Source organism: Rhea pennata, chromosome 2 (genome assembly GCF_028389875.1).
Source record: "Rhea pennata isolate bPtePen1 chromosome 2, bPtePen1.pri, whole genome shotgun sequence".
Classification (NCBI taxonomy): Eukaryota; Metazoa; Chordata; class Aves; order Rheiformes; family Rheidae; genus Rhea; species Rhea pennata.
In genome coordinates, this window is record NC_084664.1 from 31,970,645 (window position 1) to 31,986,378 (window position 15,734).

The 15,734-nt window shown below is 35.2% G+C and overlaps 1 protein-coding gene across 6 annotated transcripts in view; it reads right to left on the reverse strand.

Moving 5' to 3' along the window:
- DGKB (diacylglycerol kinase beta) overlaps positions 1 to 15,071 on the reverse strand; it is a 323,266-nt gene extending 308,195 nt beyond the window's left edge. For all 6 annotated transcript variants that reach the window (XM_062567785.1, XM_062567783.1, XM_062567787.1 and 3 more), the window contains exon 1: positions 15,002 to 15,071. In XM_062567785.1, coding sequence (XP_062423769.1) covers positions 15,002 to 15,071 — 70 coding nt within the window. The remainder of the gene's footprint in view (positions 1 to 15,001) is intronic.
- Between the last annotated feature and the right edge of the window lie 663 nt (positions 15,072 to 15,734).

Below are 15,734 nucleotides of genomic sequence, written 5' to 3' on the forward strand. Positions count from 1 at the left end.
AAGCCTTCCACCATTTCATGTATATTGCCTAACTTCCCATTAACCTTTTCTCTTTGTACGTATCTTCATTCTTTTTTATCCAAATCCCTGCAGCCTTCTTAATTGCTACTGCTTGTTTTCACCAGTGCCTCCTACCTACATTTTATTTCTAATGGCCATTCTCTAGGTCACAAACTCACAACCTGCCAAATAAAAAAAAGGAGCTAATGAGAATTAGACCTTATCTGCCTCCTTGTTCACTCTTTTCATGTTTCTATATAAGGTGCACATTTTTTAAGGCACAGGATTCAAGTTATTTTAAAGTCTAAGATGTTCTGACTATGACCAAAAATAGAAGTGCGACAAAATGAAATGGGATACTCTCTTCAGAAAAATTATTTACAATGAACTAGTTTCACAGAGTGAGGCATGACTCTGCCTCATTAACATTCACATTAACATTGTTTAAACAAAAATATCAGTTCACAAGTGTGAAGGTATCCCCAATACAAGAAAAATTTCCTGAGATTTTTCAAAACTCCAAAAAACAGAAAATCCTCAAAAGTTGTAAGAAAGTATTTGAATTTCTGGACCTGAAAATGAAAATGGAGCAGTGTTCTACATTCCCTTAAAATTAAATGTAACAATGGCCTGAGCGGAGAAAAACAGGAACTTGCAAAAGAAGAGCAAAAGTGAAAGCTTGAAAGCAAACCTGCAAAATGGTAACAAGAACTAAAAGAAATGGAATAAAGAATCAAATAAGATGTAGGAGCAAAAATACACCAAAGCCATGAACTGCTTTTGGACAGATTCTATTCTATTTGCAAGAAGAAAAATTACTGTGCAAAAAATAATAATAAAAGATCTGTAGACGAAGATGAATTTCTCTGTCATACACATACCAAGAGATATCTTTCTCCTACATGTTCAACAAATGTAAAGAAGATTTTGATAGATTAAATTACATATATCAGAACCTGCAAAGCAGTTTCCTTCTTTAGTACTTGTGGAAAAGAAAACAGAACTTTCTACATGAACCTGAAAACTGGAACAGACATAAAATGTACATCCTTTCCCCTTTTTTCCCTTTTGGCACATGTCAAATATTTTTCCATAATGAACAATTTAGGTAACTTCTTTATTTCTCCAGAAAAATACAGTTCATGTCTGTTCACTTTTCAAAATACATTTGGAATGTATTTTCTGGATTATTATGCTAAGTTTTTTATTGTTGTTAAGATAAAAGAAATATTTGATAACATAAAAGATACTGATATGATTTTGCATATGAATATGAATTTGGCTATGAAGACAAATAGTAGCAACAAGAGACCTCCAAAAGCTCTAGAGTCATGGGACTCTGGCTTAAAATTAATTAGACAGAAAATTAAAAGATTAAAGAAAAAATACAGAAGAAAAAAAAGTGAAAATAGATTTTTTTAAAAATTATTGAAGCCTTGTAGGATACAGAAAGTTAGAATTATGTTTTTTGGGAAAAGATTATGTACATATATTTATAACAATAGAACTTTGAAAGCAGAAGAGGGTGTTCATGCAGAAAATGACTATTACAGTTGCTAGTCTGACAGCATGACTGCATAGAATTTCAAAATGCAATTGGATGCCAACCAAAAAAAGCAGTTTGAAAATTCTCTGCCAGCTCTGACTGCAAGCCCCAAATAAAGCTATCTGCTGATGGTCATTTTGCATGTCTTGGAGTACTCACTTTTACAAAGTTCCATCCACACCAGAAGCTCATTAACTCTTATCTACAACTAAATATGTGTACTGGAAAAAACCCTAACCTTAGCATACACAAATAAAGAAAACCATATTTTTAATTACACGGAAGACTATTACTGCCAGTAAATTGAAGGCAAAGATTAGAAGTGTAAACCCCTCTAGCTACATTATGCTTTCATATGAAGCTTAGGACCAGACCAAAATAGTACATAACAACTCACACTAAATAAGGGATCTCACTTTCACCTCTTTCACAAAATAAAATGTTTCCCATTTCTCACATCTGTTTGGTCTGTGTAATAACCAAAGAGGTTTCACCTCTTTCAGAAAAGAGAAAAGGAGAAATAAAATGAGGTAGAATCTGCTCTCCAGAACAGGATACAGAACAGGGCACTGAAATAGCAACAGCGCTCGTGGAAAACACTCCGCAGAGACTCACGAGCATTTAGGAAAAACATCCAAAAATAAAATCACAGAGATGTTTCAGCAACTGTAAGCCACAGCAGGTCAATTTTTCTGAGCTAAACTAACTAAAGAGCTGTTGGTATACGTATTTTTTTATTGTTACTGTCTATTTTTGGAAGAGAAATATGTGGCCCATAAGAAGCTTGGTTTAAAAACACGAGAATGCTATTTGAGACAAGTGGTTAGCATATATTAGCAGTCTGACTAAGAGGAGCACTTACAGAAACTCACCTGCTGTTACATACAAGACTAATCACAGTTAAAAACCCTAACATAGAGCCTGCCATAATCATCATCTCGGAATACTACGTGGAGTAACTCCTTGGCACTGTAATTTGTGTAGCAACTAGCAGCAGGCGAATGCAACTTCTTTGTGGTCGGCAGCAAGAACATCAAAAACATACAAGTGAATATATTCTATATCCCCTGTTGCCATATCTATGAGTGTATCCATCATTTATCTGGATAAAAGCTGAAATACAGAGCAGCTTTTCCAGCTTTATTAACTAGAAGTAATACAACACTGAAGGAGGTCTATCTCAGATTCAAGCAAAAGACTTTCCGTAATGCAAAGACCATATTGCTAGTTTCCACTAAAATAATTAGAGATGTGATTACAATCCATCACGTCTTATCATACAGAATTTGGTATTGCTTTTTATGTTAAGACAGACCCTGAGTAAAGACTAAAATATTGTTGCCTAGAACCTTCACAAAACAGCTCAGACACATGCCTCCCAGGGGCAGGATGCTAAATTGCAGGGATGATTGAAATGTTTTATTTTAATTATCTAAAAAATGCCACATGGATCTCGTGGCTAGATGACAAAATGAGGAGGGAAGAGTAGAAAAACAGGAAACTCAGGTTCTTACAAAGGCTACCAACTGGAGGAAAATCAAGAAATTTAAAGTAAGCTTATCTAGGGTATTTGTGAAAGCATTATCCTCTTAAGGGTAGAGTCTGTCCTGGAGTTTGCAATTTGAACAACAGCTTAGCCTCCTACAAGTCATCCATTACATCTCTAGAGGGCTATTAGAAGCAAGTGCTACTCTGGCACTCGCTTACTGAAACCTAATCCAGAAAATAATTTCAGCATATGCTTAATTTAAACACAAAGTTATGCTTGGAAATACTTGAGCATGCTCTTCCATACAATTTGGCACAACTTCATTGTAATTGTCATTCTTATCATGGATTCACAGAACCTATTACAGGATCCATCTTTTTTACAGATCCCAGAATCTTTGTAAAGCTCTGATAATTAAAAAAAAAAAATACTTAGTAGTGCTATGTATTGTTTGGAGATACCATGTGTTAGATGGACATTGCTTAAATAATACTACAGCAATCACAGACAAAATAGTAAGGTTGGACTTGAAGAGCAATGCAACAAGATTCAGTGTGTCTGAAGCAAAACGTATAGATATGATTCAATACTTAAACCAGTGAGGTATGAAATGGATCGTTATTCCTTAAATTATCAGTTCATTCCTAATTAACATCTTAGCTATGAAAATAACTCTGAATGAATAATAATTTCTGATTTATTCTAGATTAAGAGCAGTTCCAAAGGGAATATAAAGGGATTATTTCAAATTCCTGTTTGTATACATATTGGGATTTGCCCTCTACCAAAAAGCTTAATAAGTAGTCAAAAAGAATTAAAAGTAATAGTACTTCTACATTTTCACAGGTTTTAATAATTAACTATTTATACAAAAACTTCTACAGGGATCTCTACAGAAAATTGAATAGTTATCCACTAGAGTTCTGCTTGAATTCTTTTCCTCCTGCCCAATGTTATTCCTCTCAATCTTAATCCATTTTTCGTATGAAGTATTTATAATTTGTTATGAACAAACACCCAAAATATCAAATAAGAATTTCTGACATAAACCTTTAGCTGCTTAGCTCTGTTTTAGCTCCTCTCTGCTGCTCTGATTTTTTAAAGACCTCTTTTGCTTTTGGTCTAATCATCTCATTCTGAGATCTGTTCTTCCCTTAGTTCCTTGATCTCACTCACAGCGTTACCTTATTTGAGTTGTGAAAGTATCACAGATCCATTGACTTTGGCTTGGAAATACAAGTTTTGAGATTTAATCTTAAATCACTTTGGGTTTGTTGTGTTTTCTATAGTTTAATTTGTGGGTGTTTTACAATTTTTCCTGTTCAAAACTTCCTTATTCACCTCAGGAGTCCTGCATCTCTTATGTTGCTATGATGGTACATTTACCATTTGTTTGCAACCTCAGTTTAAAACTAGAGTAAAATACTTAAGAATCAAACACATATACTTCAGTGCTCTAAACTATTCAGATCTTCCACATTTCTTACTTCTGTTTTTCTTTACATCTCTTCAATCCTCTTCATCCCTAGCATCATTTCAATAATTTCTCAGACATTTAGACCCTGTCCATTACTGTACACTGTTCAACAGAGCACTCAGGCACATGCTAAATGCAGTTTCAGCGTTCCCACCCGCCACTCATAACTCATTATAAGAATATGGCCTAAACTTCCTTGCAAAGCAGTGATATCAGCAGTGACCATGAGATTTAACAGGTACCTATTCTGATACAGGTAAAGATGCTAAGTTCTATCCCATCTCTGTAGTGATTTTCAAGAATAAATAAAGTTTTAAAAGCAGAATTATCCTATTATTTGAAATCAGTTAACAAATTATTTGTATGCTTTCATGGATGAAAATATATAACCTACTACTAGGTCAGTTAATTATGAGAAATACACTCTTCAAATTAATTATCAATAACTATCATCATTGCTGAAATTAACTCAAGTGCCTTAATAAAGCAAACATTTTATTCTTCAAAATGAAAGGTTATAAAATCAAAAACTGCTAATGTCGTTACCATCCAAGAAAATTTTATATTATACTGAAATTCAATCACAAGCTCCCTCCACATTTCCACACTTCCATATTTCATACTTTTTAAAACAAAATAATAAATTATAAAACCCAAAGCACTGGGGTTCTAAAAAGAGATTTAGCAATAAGTAAATCTCCTCAAAAGGCATTACATTTTGCAATGCAGCCAACAGAACTATGCAGTGACAGTCCATAATACCCAATAAAAATCTTCCAAGGCCACACAAAAGAGTAATATATTTTTAGTGCTTAAAAAACAATGAAAATATTCATAATTATATGCACACTTAAAAATCAAATTATGCTTCTTTTAATTAGCAAAAAAATCATCATCCTCTACACAGGGAAAGAGGACTTATGCCTCAGAGCTCTATGCCTCATCAGGCAGCCTAAAACCTTTTAAATTCTTTTAGACAGAGGTCCTAATTTGGACTATCAATAGCCACCTATCTACTCTTTTCAAGAGTAACAAGATAGATATCTTTTGCTCCTTTTTTCAGAAAACCAGGATAGGCAGAACAGCACAAGTAACAAGTAAATGTAAAGTATATTTATTTAGTAGATGAGCTGGGTAAGCTTCTTTCCCTTCCCTTTCCAGTGCTTTGCTGGGGTGAGAGAACCCCCTCTTGGAGTTAGAATACCATACAAGCAGAGAGGAATCATCTTTCTCTCAGAGCTATTTTTTCAGTTTGTCTGATGAATCATGGATTGCCATGATTTGGATTACACTTTCAAGTTTTTCTGCAGAAACACAAAGACTAAAAATACACGCTTCTAATGAGAGCTGAGATTCTGCCACAGTCGCATGACTCCACAATTAATCTATTCTCCTTTTACTTTGTTTCCTTAGAGCTTGGTGAACTATAATTCTCTGTTTGTGACATGTGGATCATTTCCACAGCAACCAATTGAATTATCCCCCAAATCTTTGTAAGAGGGAGTAAGCAAGATGAACAGATGAACTCTTAAGAAACAAATGCTTCTCACTGTTTACATGCAAATGTCCATAAAAACAACTAAGTAATAAAGGAAAAGAATTGTGGAAGATATATAGAAACACAGGAAATACAACATACCTTTTTTATGTTTTACAGTGTATTAATACATGTTCAGTATTTTTATAATCATATGCCAGACTTGTAATGACCACAGTGTATGTTCAAAGACAATAACAGCTGATACTGCAACACCAAGCCTTAATGACTGGCATTATTTATCTGTTCAGCTTTGTTGCTGAAAAGGAACCATTATTTTTGACAGAGAAAATAGGAATCAAGGTGAGATGACACCATCCTTCATCACAGTAGGTAATGTTTCCAGACACCATGTACCATAGATCCCGCAGCCACAGAAATCCTAGCCTTAAGTAGTAAGGTTTCCACTTCGGAGATCATAGAAACTCTGTAGATTTGTTTCTTGCAATGATTCTCACAAAAATGTAAATGAGTATTTTTTTTCCTAAAAAATATTCATAATGCCCCCCTCTTCATTTGCCACAAAGGCCCAGCACCTGGGAGCCTACCTGTATTATTTAAAAACTATACATCTGTATGCATCCCTAAGGATTAACACAAGCCCTGTTCTAATTGACAATGCTAGAGCTCTGACAAGCTTTATCTCACCAGATGCCTAAAGAGCCAGTATGCCCTCAGCAACAGTGAAAGATCTCAGTAGCATAAACTAGGAAATCAATATGATTCCTAGAATCAATATTATCCAATGTCAGCACAGACAGTTCAATATATATTTGTTTGTATTGACCCATTTTGTATTGCTGCAAAGTGAGACTTGGTAACAACTGCCATCTTCTCCAGGTGTTGTGATTTCCTCCTCTCTCCACTTCCATGGATGAAGCTGAAGTGGAAGATGGTTGCCCAACATTATGGGCAGGAAAATCAGTGCATCTTTTAGTTAGGCCACTAAGTGCTCTTGATGAAGGGACAGCATCCTATTTATCATCCAGTAAGTGTGGCCAGAGCCTCACTGTGCTCAAATAATGGGTGTGTGATAATCAAAATGCTATAAAAAAGGCTATTATCTCTGGAGTCTGGCACCAATGCAATCTGGTGCTATCTAACAGGACACATCTAACATTTTGACTCCTCTAACATTTCCCCCATATGAAATCTAGATAAGTACAGAACTTCAACAGTGTTTTACACTAACTTTCCTAAAGTGGACAAAAAAAGTGTGTTAACACTAACATAACTCAGCTTATTTGCTCCAAAGTATTTTTGTTACTCCTGAAGGAACATTTCAAGGCTCTGAGCCACCATATACTTGACCCTGACACTCAACCATTCAGAAATCAGAAACAGCTCTTTAACTGAAGCTGAAAGTAGTTGTTACTTTGTTGAACTGATCCTGCTCTGGACCAATCTGCCAAAAAAACATGTTTAAAAATTCTGAATAAAGAGTTCACTATAAAAGCCTATAGCTCTTCTTGTTTGTACTAAATGAACCGTTGGTCTCTTTCCTTTATGATATATGATCTCTAGCAGTTTCTATTCAACAGCAGGCAACAACAGTAGTCTTGCATTTTGGTGGCTATGATCCCTTTCCACCAGAACTCTTAAACCAGTCATATTTTCCTGAGAGCATCCTTTGTTCAATTCATGGCACTGCAAGAGAGATGAGATCTATGAACAGGAAGGAATATGTCCAAGTTCTCCCATGCGATAGCCACAAGCATATACATATTCATTATTTTCCTTCTTAAAGCACGTCACTATGCAGACGGCATACAAAATTTCTTATGATTGCACTCTGAAGACAAAACAAGATCCTGAAATTAGCTAAGATACAAGCAAAATGTTGTAATAAGTTCATTTAAGAAAAAAGTGATTTTAGTTTTGCCATTACTGTGTACAATTCAAGTATGGTTTTAAGAAACCCATTAGTTCCTATAGGAATGTTTTAAATAAAATTATCTAGTAGCCTAAGAAAGACTAAAAGGACTGGAATGCATTTACCTTTGACATGGGAAAAAAAAATAGCGCCTGAACGATTCATTTGATAGACCCTTTAGCCAGAGCAAGAAGGTCAGCACTTTCTTCTGCATTGTCCCTTTCCCTAAATAACCTATTGCACCTCATATGATTTGAGGACCATATTCAGTATGCACTAGGAAGAGAGAGAGAAGCTCTGCATACCCCTGAGTATCCTGTATTGCCATGAGGATGTTCCTTTTTACTCACGGCTGTGGGTAGAGTCCATGCAACTCCATTTTCCCTGGGCTAACTAGAGAACTGACTGAATTCTGCTTGGGTAAAACCACATGAGCTAGCCATAGACTAGGCATATATCACAGGTGGAATATTAAGCATTTTAGGTCATCAGGAAAATCATCTAAAAGATTATATTTTTATATAATATATTACATATTTTGTATTATCATACGTTTCTCAGCTTTGTTTCCTTAGGAAGTGCTTGGCCTGGTAGGTCTATCTTACAGTCTCTTCAAGATCTAACAAAGATCCAAGTGACAGAAGAGAAAGAAACTCATTGATCCCTCTGTGCCCAGCTCTCTACCCACCCTAACTTCTTCATCTGCGAAACCATCCTCAGAGGCCAAGTCCCAATTATAATGGGATAGGCTAAAAATAAATTCACAGCTTTGATAACTTCTGTTCTGTATTTCAATCTAACATGAGTCATAAATTTGGATCTAATGCCCTCATTAGTGCAGACTGCATATAATCACCTTCCTTTGGACAGAGTTCAACTTGATTAGCTATTTATGAACAGATCTGACTGCAGCTTGAATTTATCAGATCTAGTATTTCTCTCCCATTTACTCTAACTTGGAACAATATAGGAATTTATGCCAGAGATTTAAATTCACAAGTCTTAGAATAAAGATTTCATCTCATTACAATATTATATCAGAAGCCACAGTTCAGCTCTCAGAAGAAGTAAACTGAGTGCCCCATCAAACCTCTGCATGGGACTCTGATACCTTCTAGTCAGATTTTTAGTCCCCAGCAATAGACTCGCAATCATTCCACACTCCACAAATAAGCCTTACAAGCCCAGCTGTCTCCCCCCGCCTTTTTTTTCCTTTAGCCACCACATAGAATTCCATCCCCAAAAGGCCTTGCACACAGAGAAGGGATTCCTCATGAGACTCATTATCCTTCTCCAGTAAGCTCTTTGAGAGCCACAGGATATATTATAGGCTGTTCTGGCAGCCTCCATCTTCGAGGTGGTTTGACAGGCTCTGACAAAACTTTACAAGAACTTAGTTTCCTCCATTTTTACCAACAGCAGTATAAACTCCATACTCCTTGCATCCAAGATTTGGGATAAAACTGTTCAAGTAATTAGCAGTAATTTTCTCTCTCCACTTTCCAACAGTCAAACATAGCTGCTTTTAGCTCTCTGTAATCCTGGGGGAGGCCAATTCCTCATTACAATTTGCACAAACGCAACGTGGTATTAGAAGCCTGCAACCCTCCTCTTGTACTGAGGAGCTGGTAACGGCCCATGGCTTCCAGGGCTGCTGGTGGCCAGCTGCCACACACACAGAGTCCCCCGTGGGTTATCATTGTAAGAGAAAATCTGTTCCACCTGAGAGCGCCACAGAATCAAGCACATGCAAGAGTATCTGGCAACTTAATTCTGGACAGAAACTTCTGCTAACCCTGCTGTTTCTCATTCGAGATATTTTTCACAAGTCTCTCCTGTTTCCCTAAAAAATGGCTATACTGTCTAGTTCTTGCAGTAGCTATTGATGCTGCTTCAAGAGATGCTGCAGTTGCTGCTGCTGTTCCCGTTCTCCCAGCCATTTCAGTAGTACTCTATTTCCATCTTCAAGCCGTGACAGTTTGGCCAAGTTCTTCTCCACTAGCCTGGGAAAAAATCATTGCCAAACGTTTTGCAAAAAGTCTTTTTCAAGCTTTTTCCTCAGGGCACAATTTGTTGACAAACCTCAAAAGGACAACACAAAACAAAGCAATTTTCCCAGAGTACACATGCTGCCAAGAGCTCAGGGGCCTTTTCCTCTGCCTCTCTCCACCTACTTTAGTACTTTAGAAGGTCAGACTTTCCTTCGTTTTAAAGCTTAGCTAAATCATGTAACTCTCTTGCTTTAACTCTTTCCAACTCCTTCAACATTTTTTCACTTGTTTTTGGAGCAGGATCATCCATACTTCCTTGATCTGAAATTTTTGATTATATTAGCCATTTAATAAAGTGAAGATGATACAAGAATACTCTCCAAAATGATCAAACTTACTCTATGGATATTAATAAAATCACAATGGAAGTGCTTACATCGATTCTCGCTATTATCCTTACAACTCAGGCTGCTGTTAGGATAAGGCACACACAGGACTAGCTGCTTGACAGGCAGACTTCTCAGAGGAGAGACCATTTCTTCTTAAATGTTTGCATAGTACCAAGTATATGCATAGTTCTGTATTACTCCTGTGTACCTTAAAGGGATATTTTTATGCAAAAAAAGGCATCTTTTCACCCTTCTTTCCCACAGCCAGCACTGATAAGATCTAAAGGAAGAAATATAAATTTGTCTTGAGTAAAAACGTGCATGTCTTTCCCTAGAATTTTCATGTTTTGGTGTGGGCTACAAACCCATAATGAGCATCCCGGTTATCTTTCTTTTATCTCTTCTATGGTATTTTAAAACTGGGTAAAGACCTAATGCACAAAATCTTCTACTATTCCCTCTTCAGAACAAAAGGAGATTTTTAATTTGACCAGAAAGGAGGACACAAAGGAACTGTCATTACAAATAATTACTCTTGTAAAACACACGCACACAATTCACATACAAATTAACTGCAAAGAGGCAAGTATGAGCTAATATGCTCTTTGAATTCTAGAAATACAATTTTCTTCTTTTTAGACTAACACTTCAATTGTTCCACAAAAATTCTTTTGAAGCCCCAAATTATTTAAGCATGACTGTATGCAGATGAAGAAAGTTTTTAAAACTTAAATATTAAGTAGCCTCAACCTGAGCTGAAAAATATTTTAGTAAAATGAAATCATGAATATTCTTTGAATCATGGACATCTAATAGGCTATTACATTTATACCACTTTAATTGTAACCACAGCAAACCAGAGTTTGCTACAAAGATATTAACTTACTGGAAGATACTCAATTACTCTCAAGTCCTGAGTGTCACTCTGAGGAAGATGTTTTGTGACTAGGAACAACTGGTGGAGGACTCAAATTTGTATCTCCTTTGCCCTTAGGTTAATTAATGGAAATTGGAAAAAGGTGATATGTGTTTTGGAAAATAGATTTTACATTCAGAAAATGTAATAATACATTTTCATTGACAATAAGCTTGAATGAACTGGGAATCATACTATAAATACGTGATGAATAGCATAAGTAAACAAGACCTAGTAGGAATTTCTGAAGGGGATGCAGAGCAGGGTATCTGCACTTACTGCAGGCCTTGTTTATTTAACAATACTTACAAGAACAGAGAAGCTATTATCTGTTAGCTCATTATCTATTGTTATTGATCTGCATAATTCCAATAATCCTAAATTTGCATAATAATCTTACAAAAACAATTCCATCTGGATTTCAGTTTGTACAGAAATAATTGATTCCAGTGACCACACTGAGTAGATGTGACTCTCGATCACTAAGAGCATGATCCAAAGCCACTAGCATCCAAGGTAGAAATGTTTTAGGGAAACTTTAGTCCTTGAATCGAGCCTAAAATAAACAAAATAAATGGGAACAAAATGAAATAGGAAGTAAAAATGTTATATTTTCTAAATTCAAAAACTGTATCTGTTCAAAGAAATTTCCAAAGTTAAAATCACATTGTAATTTAGGTAGGATTTGTGACGTACAGTCTATATACATCAAATTGAATGAAAGGCAGAACAAATAATAATCTCCAGTATCAGTAGGTGGGTGGAAAATTAATCACTTTGATAAAACTTCCCCACTGCATTCCAAAACACTTTGATGAAACTCAGCTCCTTCACACAATTAGCAGTCAGGACCTTCCTTGCCAGCCATGAGGCAAAGTTGGGGGTCATAGCTGACAGCTGTTGACAGGCATTTGTCACAAAATTAGACATCTCTGGAGTGTTATCTTCTGCAGCCCAGAATCTCTCTCCTTTCTGTGGGAGTTAAAGAGTTTCCAAGGCTCATCAGAAGCTCCCAGATATCTTTTTGCCTAGAACAGAAAAATTTCTGTTCTTTTCATTCTTTTTTAGAACTACTGCAGAATGCTAACACTATAATGTAAAACACTACTCATTCCAGCACAATTTTGTTGCACCATCTGCAACAAGAAGCAGTCATTTCTGACAAAGGAGCATGATGGACAGCTGCTACTTTGCATACGTAAACATATCACACTTCTGGGACCTGCAGGGCTGTACCATGAGAGAAGATCCAGTGGTACCTCCAAGTTACATGCTGGAAAACAGAGTGCATTTATTAAAAAAAAAAAAATTAAGCAAGCTTAGTCAAGCAAGCCCAAGTCTCCTAGGATCTTGCAGCATTCAACAAAGAATGGAATATCAAAGAAATTATATACTCAATTTTTTTTATAAAATTCCACATAATTTAATTACTATACAGTGATGAATAGAGTCAATGAGTCAAGGCATCTACTATCATAATAACTTATATCTCTACATGTTAGATGAAAATATAACAAATTCTAAAATGCTAGATCTTTTAAGCCTTACTCACACATTTAAAAGTGTTGTGGTTCTGCAATTAGCAAAATTAATTTGGAGAGATCACACATTTAAAACAAGGTCCATATCTGGGTTATATTCCTTTGAAATTATATATTAAAGCTTCTACACAATTAATGATTTTTTTTTTCCTAATTGCCTTGGAAATTCAAATGTTGATACAAATAAACATCACACATTTCACATACTGGTGCAACTAACATCCTTTTACACACAAGCAGAGACAGATTTAATCAACACACTTCAGAAACATTATGTCTGCCTCTTATGTATACACACAAATCTGTGTTTCTCCCATTACATACACACACAAATCTGAACATAAGCAAATCCAACCAATTTCACAAAATGCTTTATACCGATACCAATATTTGTTCTATTAAAGGAATAGTTCTGAACTGTGGTGTATGCAAGAGTGCTGGAGGAGGAAATGGTAGTAAAAAAAGACAGAATACAACTGCCTTTTTCATAAAGGAGAAGACAAATACTGTTGTAAACAGTGCACTGAAGGCTTAGAAAAAATAATATACAGAAAAAAAATAACTATTTATACCTGTCTATATTAGAAGTCAATTTTTGATAATGAAAAAGTTAATGAAGAACCATTTTGAAACCTCTTCATAGACAGAAGTAAATATTCCCTTTAAAACTGTTGTTTACTATCCAAGACTTACTCATGTCGATCTTATGAAGCATAAAATTTTCCATTGCCATCTTCTATGAGGGCAATGGAATATCAAAGACAGTACCCCTTCAAGCTTTACAGAAGTCCAAAAAATTCCATCTTACAGAAATCCTAAATACAGGGAAGTATGTTAGACAAAAAAAAAACAAATGCTAAAAAAGCTTGGATATGTTCATTTCTCCGACTCAGGCCAGATCTTGAATAATTAATCGGTTATATTCTATTTCTTAAACAGGTCTTATACTCCACTATTAAAAAAGAAATGAAACAGCTCCCTGCTTGGTAGTATCATTGAGATTTAAAGTAATACATAGAGCAAATTTCTTCATCTCTGTAGCTTGTCCTTTGAGACAAAATGGTAGCATGGGTGGCAGGAGCATGCTTTGTTAATAGAGTATTTTGAACTACAGGACAGTTACATAAACTCGAAAAACACAAATACATCTGTTCCAGAAAGCATTATATATGTATTTTTATCTGATCACTTTTTTTGTTCAATGACATTGCAGAAAAATTCATAGTTTAACTTGATATCATGAAAAATGTACAAAATCCAATAGTACATTCCACTGAAACGTGATTAAAGTTAATTCCAGTCATCATTTCATTGTTATTCTGTTAGAGAGCTCTACTGAAATACAATTGCACGTATGCTGAGATTTTATAGGCAGAACAATGACAACAAAAAACAAGTCATTTTTCTTCATTTTACCTTATTACTAAAGGACACATATATGTATAAGTCATTCATGAATAATTCAAGATTCTCTCTAATGTTTTTCAAAATACATTGGCATTTTTGGTATTTCTTATCATACAGGAAAAATTCTCAAAAGTTGCACTATTCTTGCTCAGTTCCTGGCTACATAAACTGCCTCTTAAATCTAACTTCTCATCTGTCCTCTAAGTATGTAATTCTGTTCCACTTATTCAGGCACCTTAAGAAAAGTTTGCCCAAGTAATAACTAAAGAACTGGATCTTCAGCTTGTGTTTTGAACAGGGAGATTTTTATTTCCATGTCTTTCAAATCAAAAACAAACTCATTCAGATTGAGCAGCTAGGTATGTTTCTCTTGTAATCATTTCCAAAAGGACTGAACAAGTTTGTTCATTTATTTAATGATAGTTCCCCCTCCTGAGGCCTACAAAGTGTTAAAGTGAGTTTAAGAAAGCATAGAAAAAAAAAATGCTTTCTAAATAACCATAGTCAAATAACCCATAGTCAGTCTAAGTCATACCATACTGGATGATAAATGCTCAGGGGGGGGGAAAAAAAGGTTAGGAGTCACCAACTATGATTTTTTTTTTTTCCTGAAAAATCATATCTTTTGAATTAAAAAGCAGAAAAAAAATGAACCCTAATTTAACCTGTTATTTAGCAGTGAATAATATGAGTAATAATATACAATGTATAATGACAGTAATATATGCTGTTAACTGTCCTGTGGCTCGAGTTTTGTCTTCTAAAATACAGCTCAAAATGTTCTCAATTTTGAATTAGCAGTTAAGTCATGTATGTCAAACAGTTAAGTACTTACACTCTGCATATTTCTGAAGCTGAGAGAATTCTCCAGGACTAAGGTTAAGCCACTTCTCCTGGTTCGTCATAATGGCAGTAAGGGTCCTTATTAAATATCAGAAAAGCATGCCTTTTGACCCAGGTGATGCAAATCCCATATGGTTTTGTAGTTTCAGTCCACAGTGCTTGGAGACTTGAGAGATGGCATCGGTCTACGCGAACAAAGGTTTTGATGCTATGAACTGTTCCCAAGTTGTTGATTCAGTGGTGAGTTACAACACTGTTAAAAGAAAGTCCAACATTAGAAGTATAAATATCAGTTTTACTAATGGAATAATTATAGCTGATAAACATATTTTTCCTGTATATAATTGTGTTCCACATTTGTTCATATAATATTTGTTCATAATCAACTTTACATGCATTTTCGAACTTTATAATTCCAAATGGTTCTATACAGCATTCCTAACTAAATACTATTCATTGTTTATGACCAAGGTGCATCTGCACAGTTTGAGCAGGTACATTTCTGTCCCAGTAATAATCAGCGTAATAGTAGGCACCATCTACGATTAGACTTAATTCCTATGATTTTAGTATGAGATTTAGGTAATTGGGTTTACATTTGATTATGTCATTGTATAGTACTCTGCAGCCTTGTCAAAAATATTCTGCAGCTTTTATCTGTCATCTCAAAAATGAAATTAATTTTATTCAGCAATTTGGTGAGAAATTCATGAGAGATAATATTA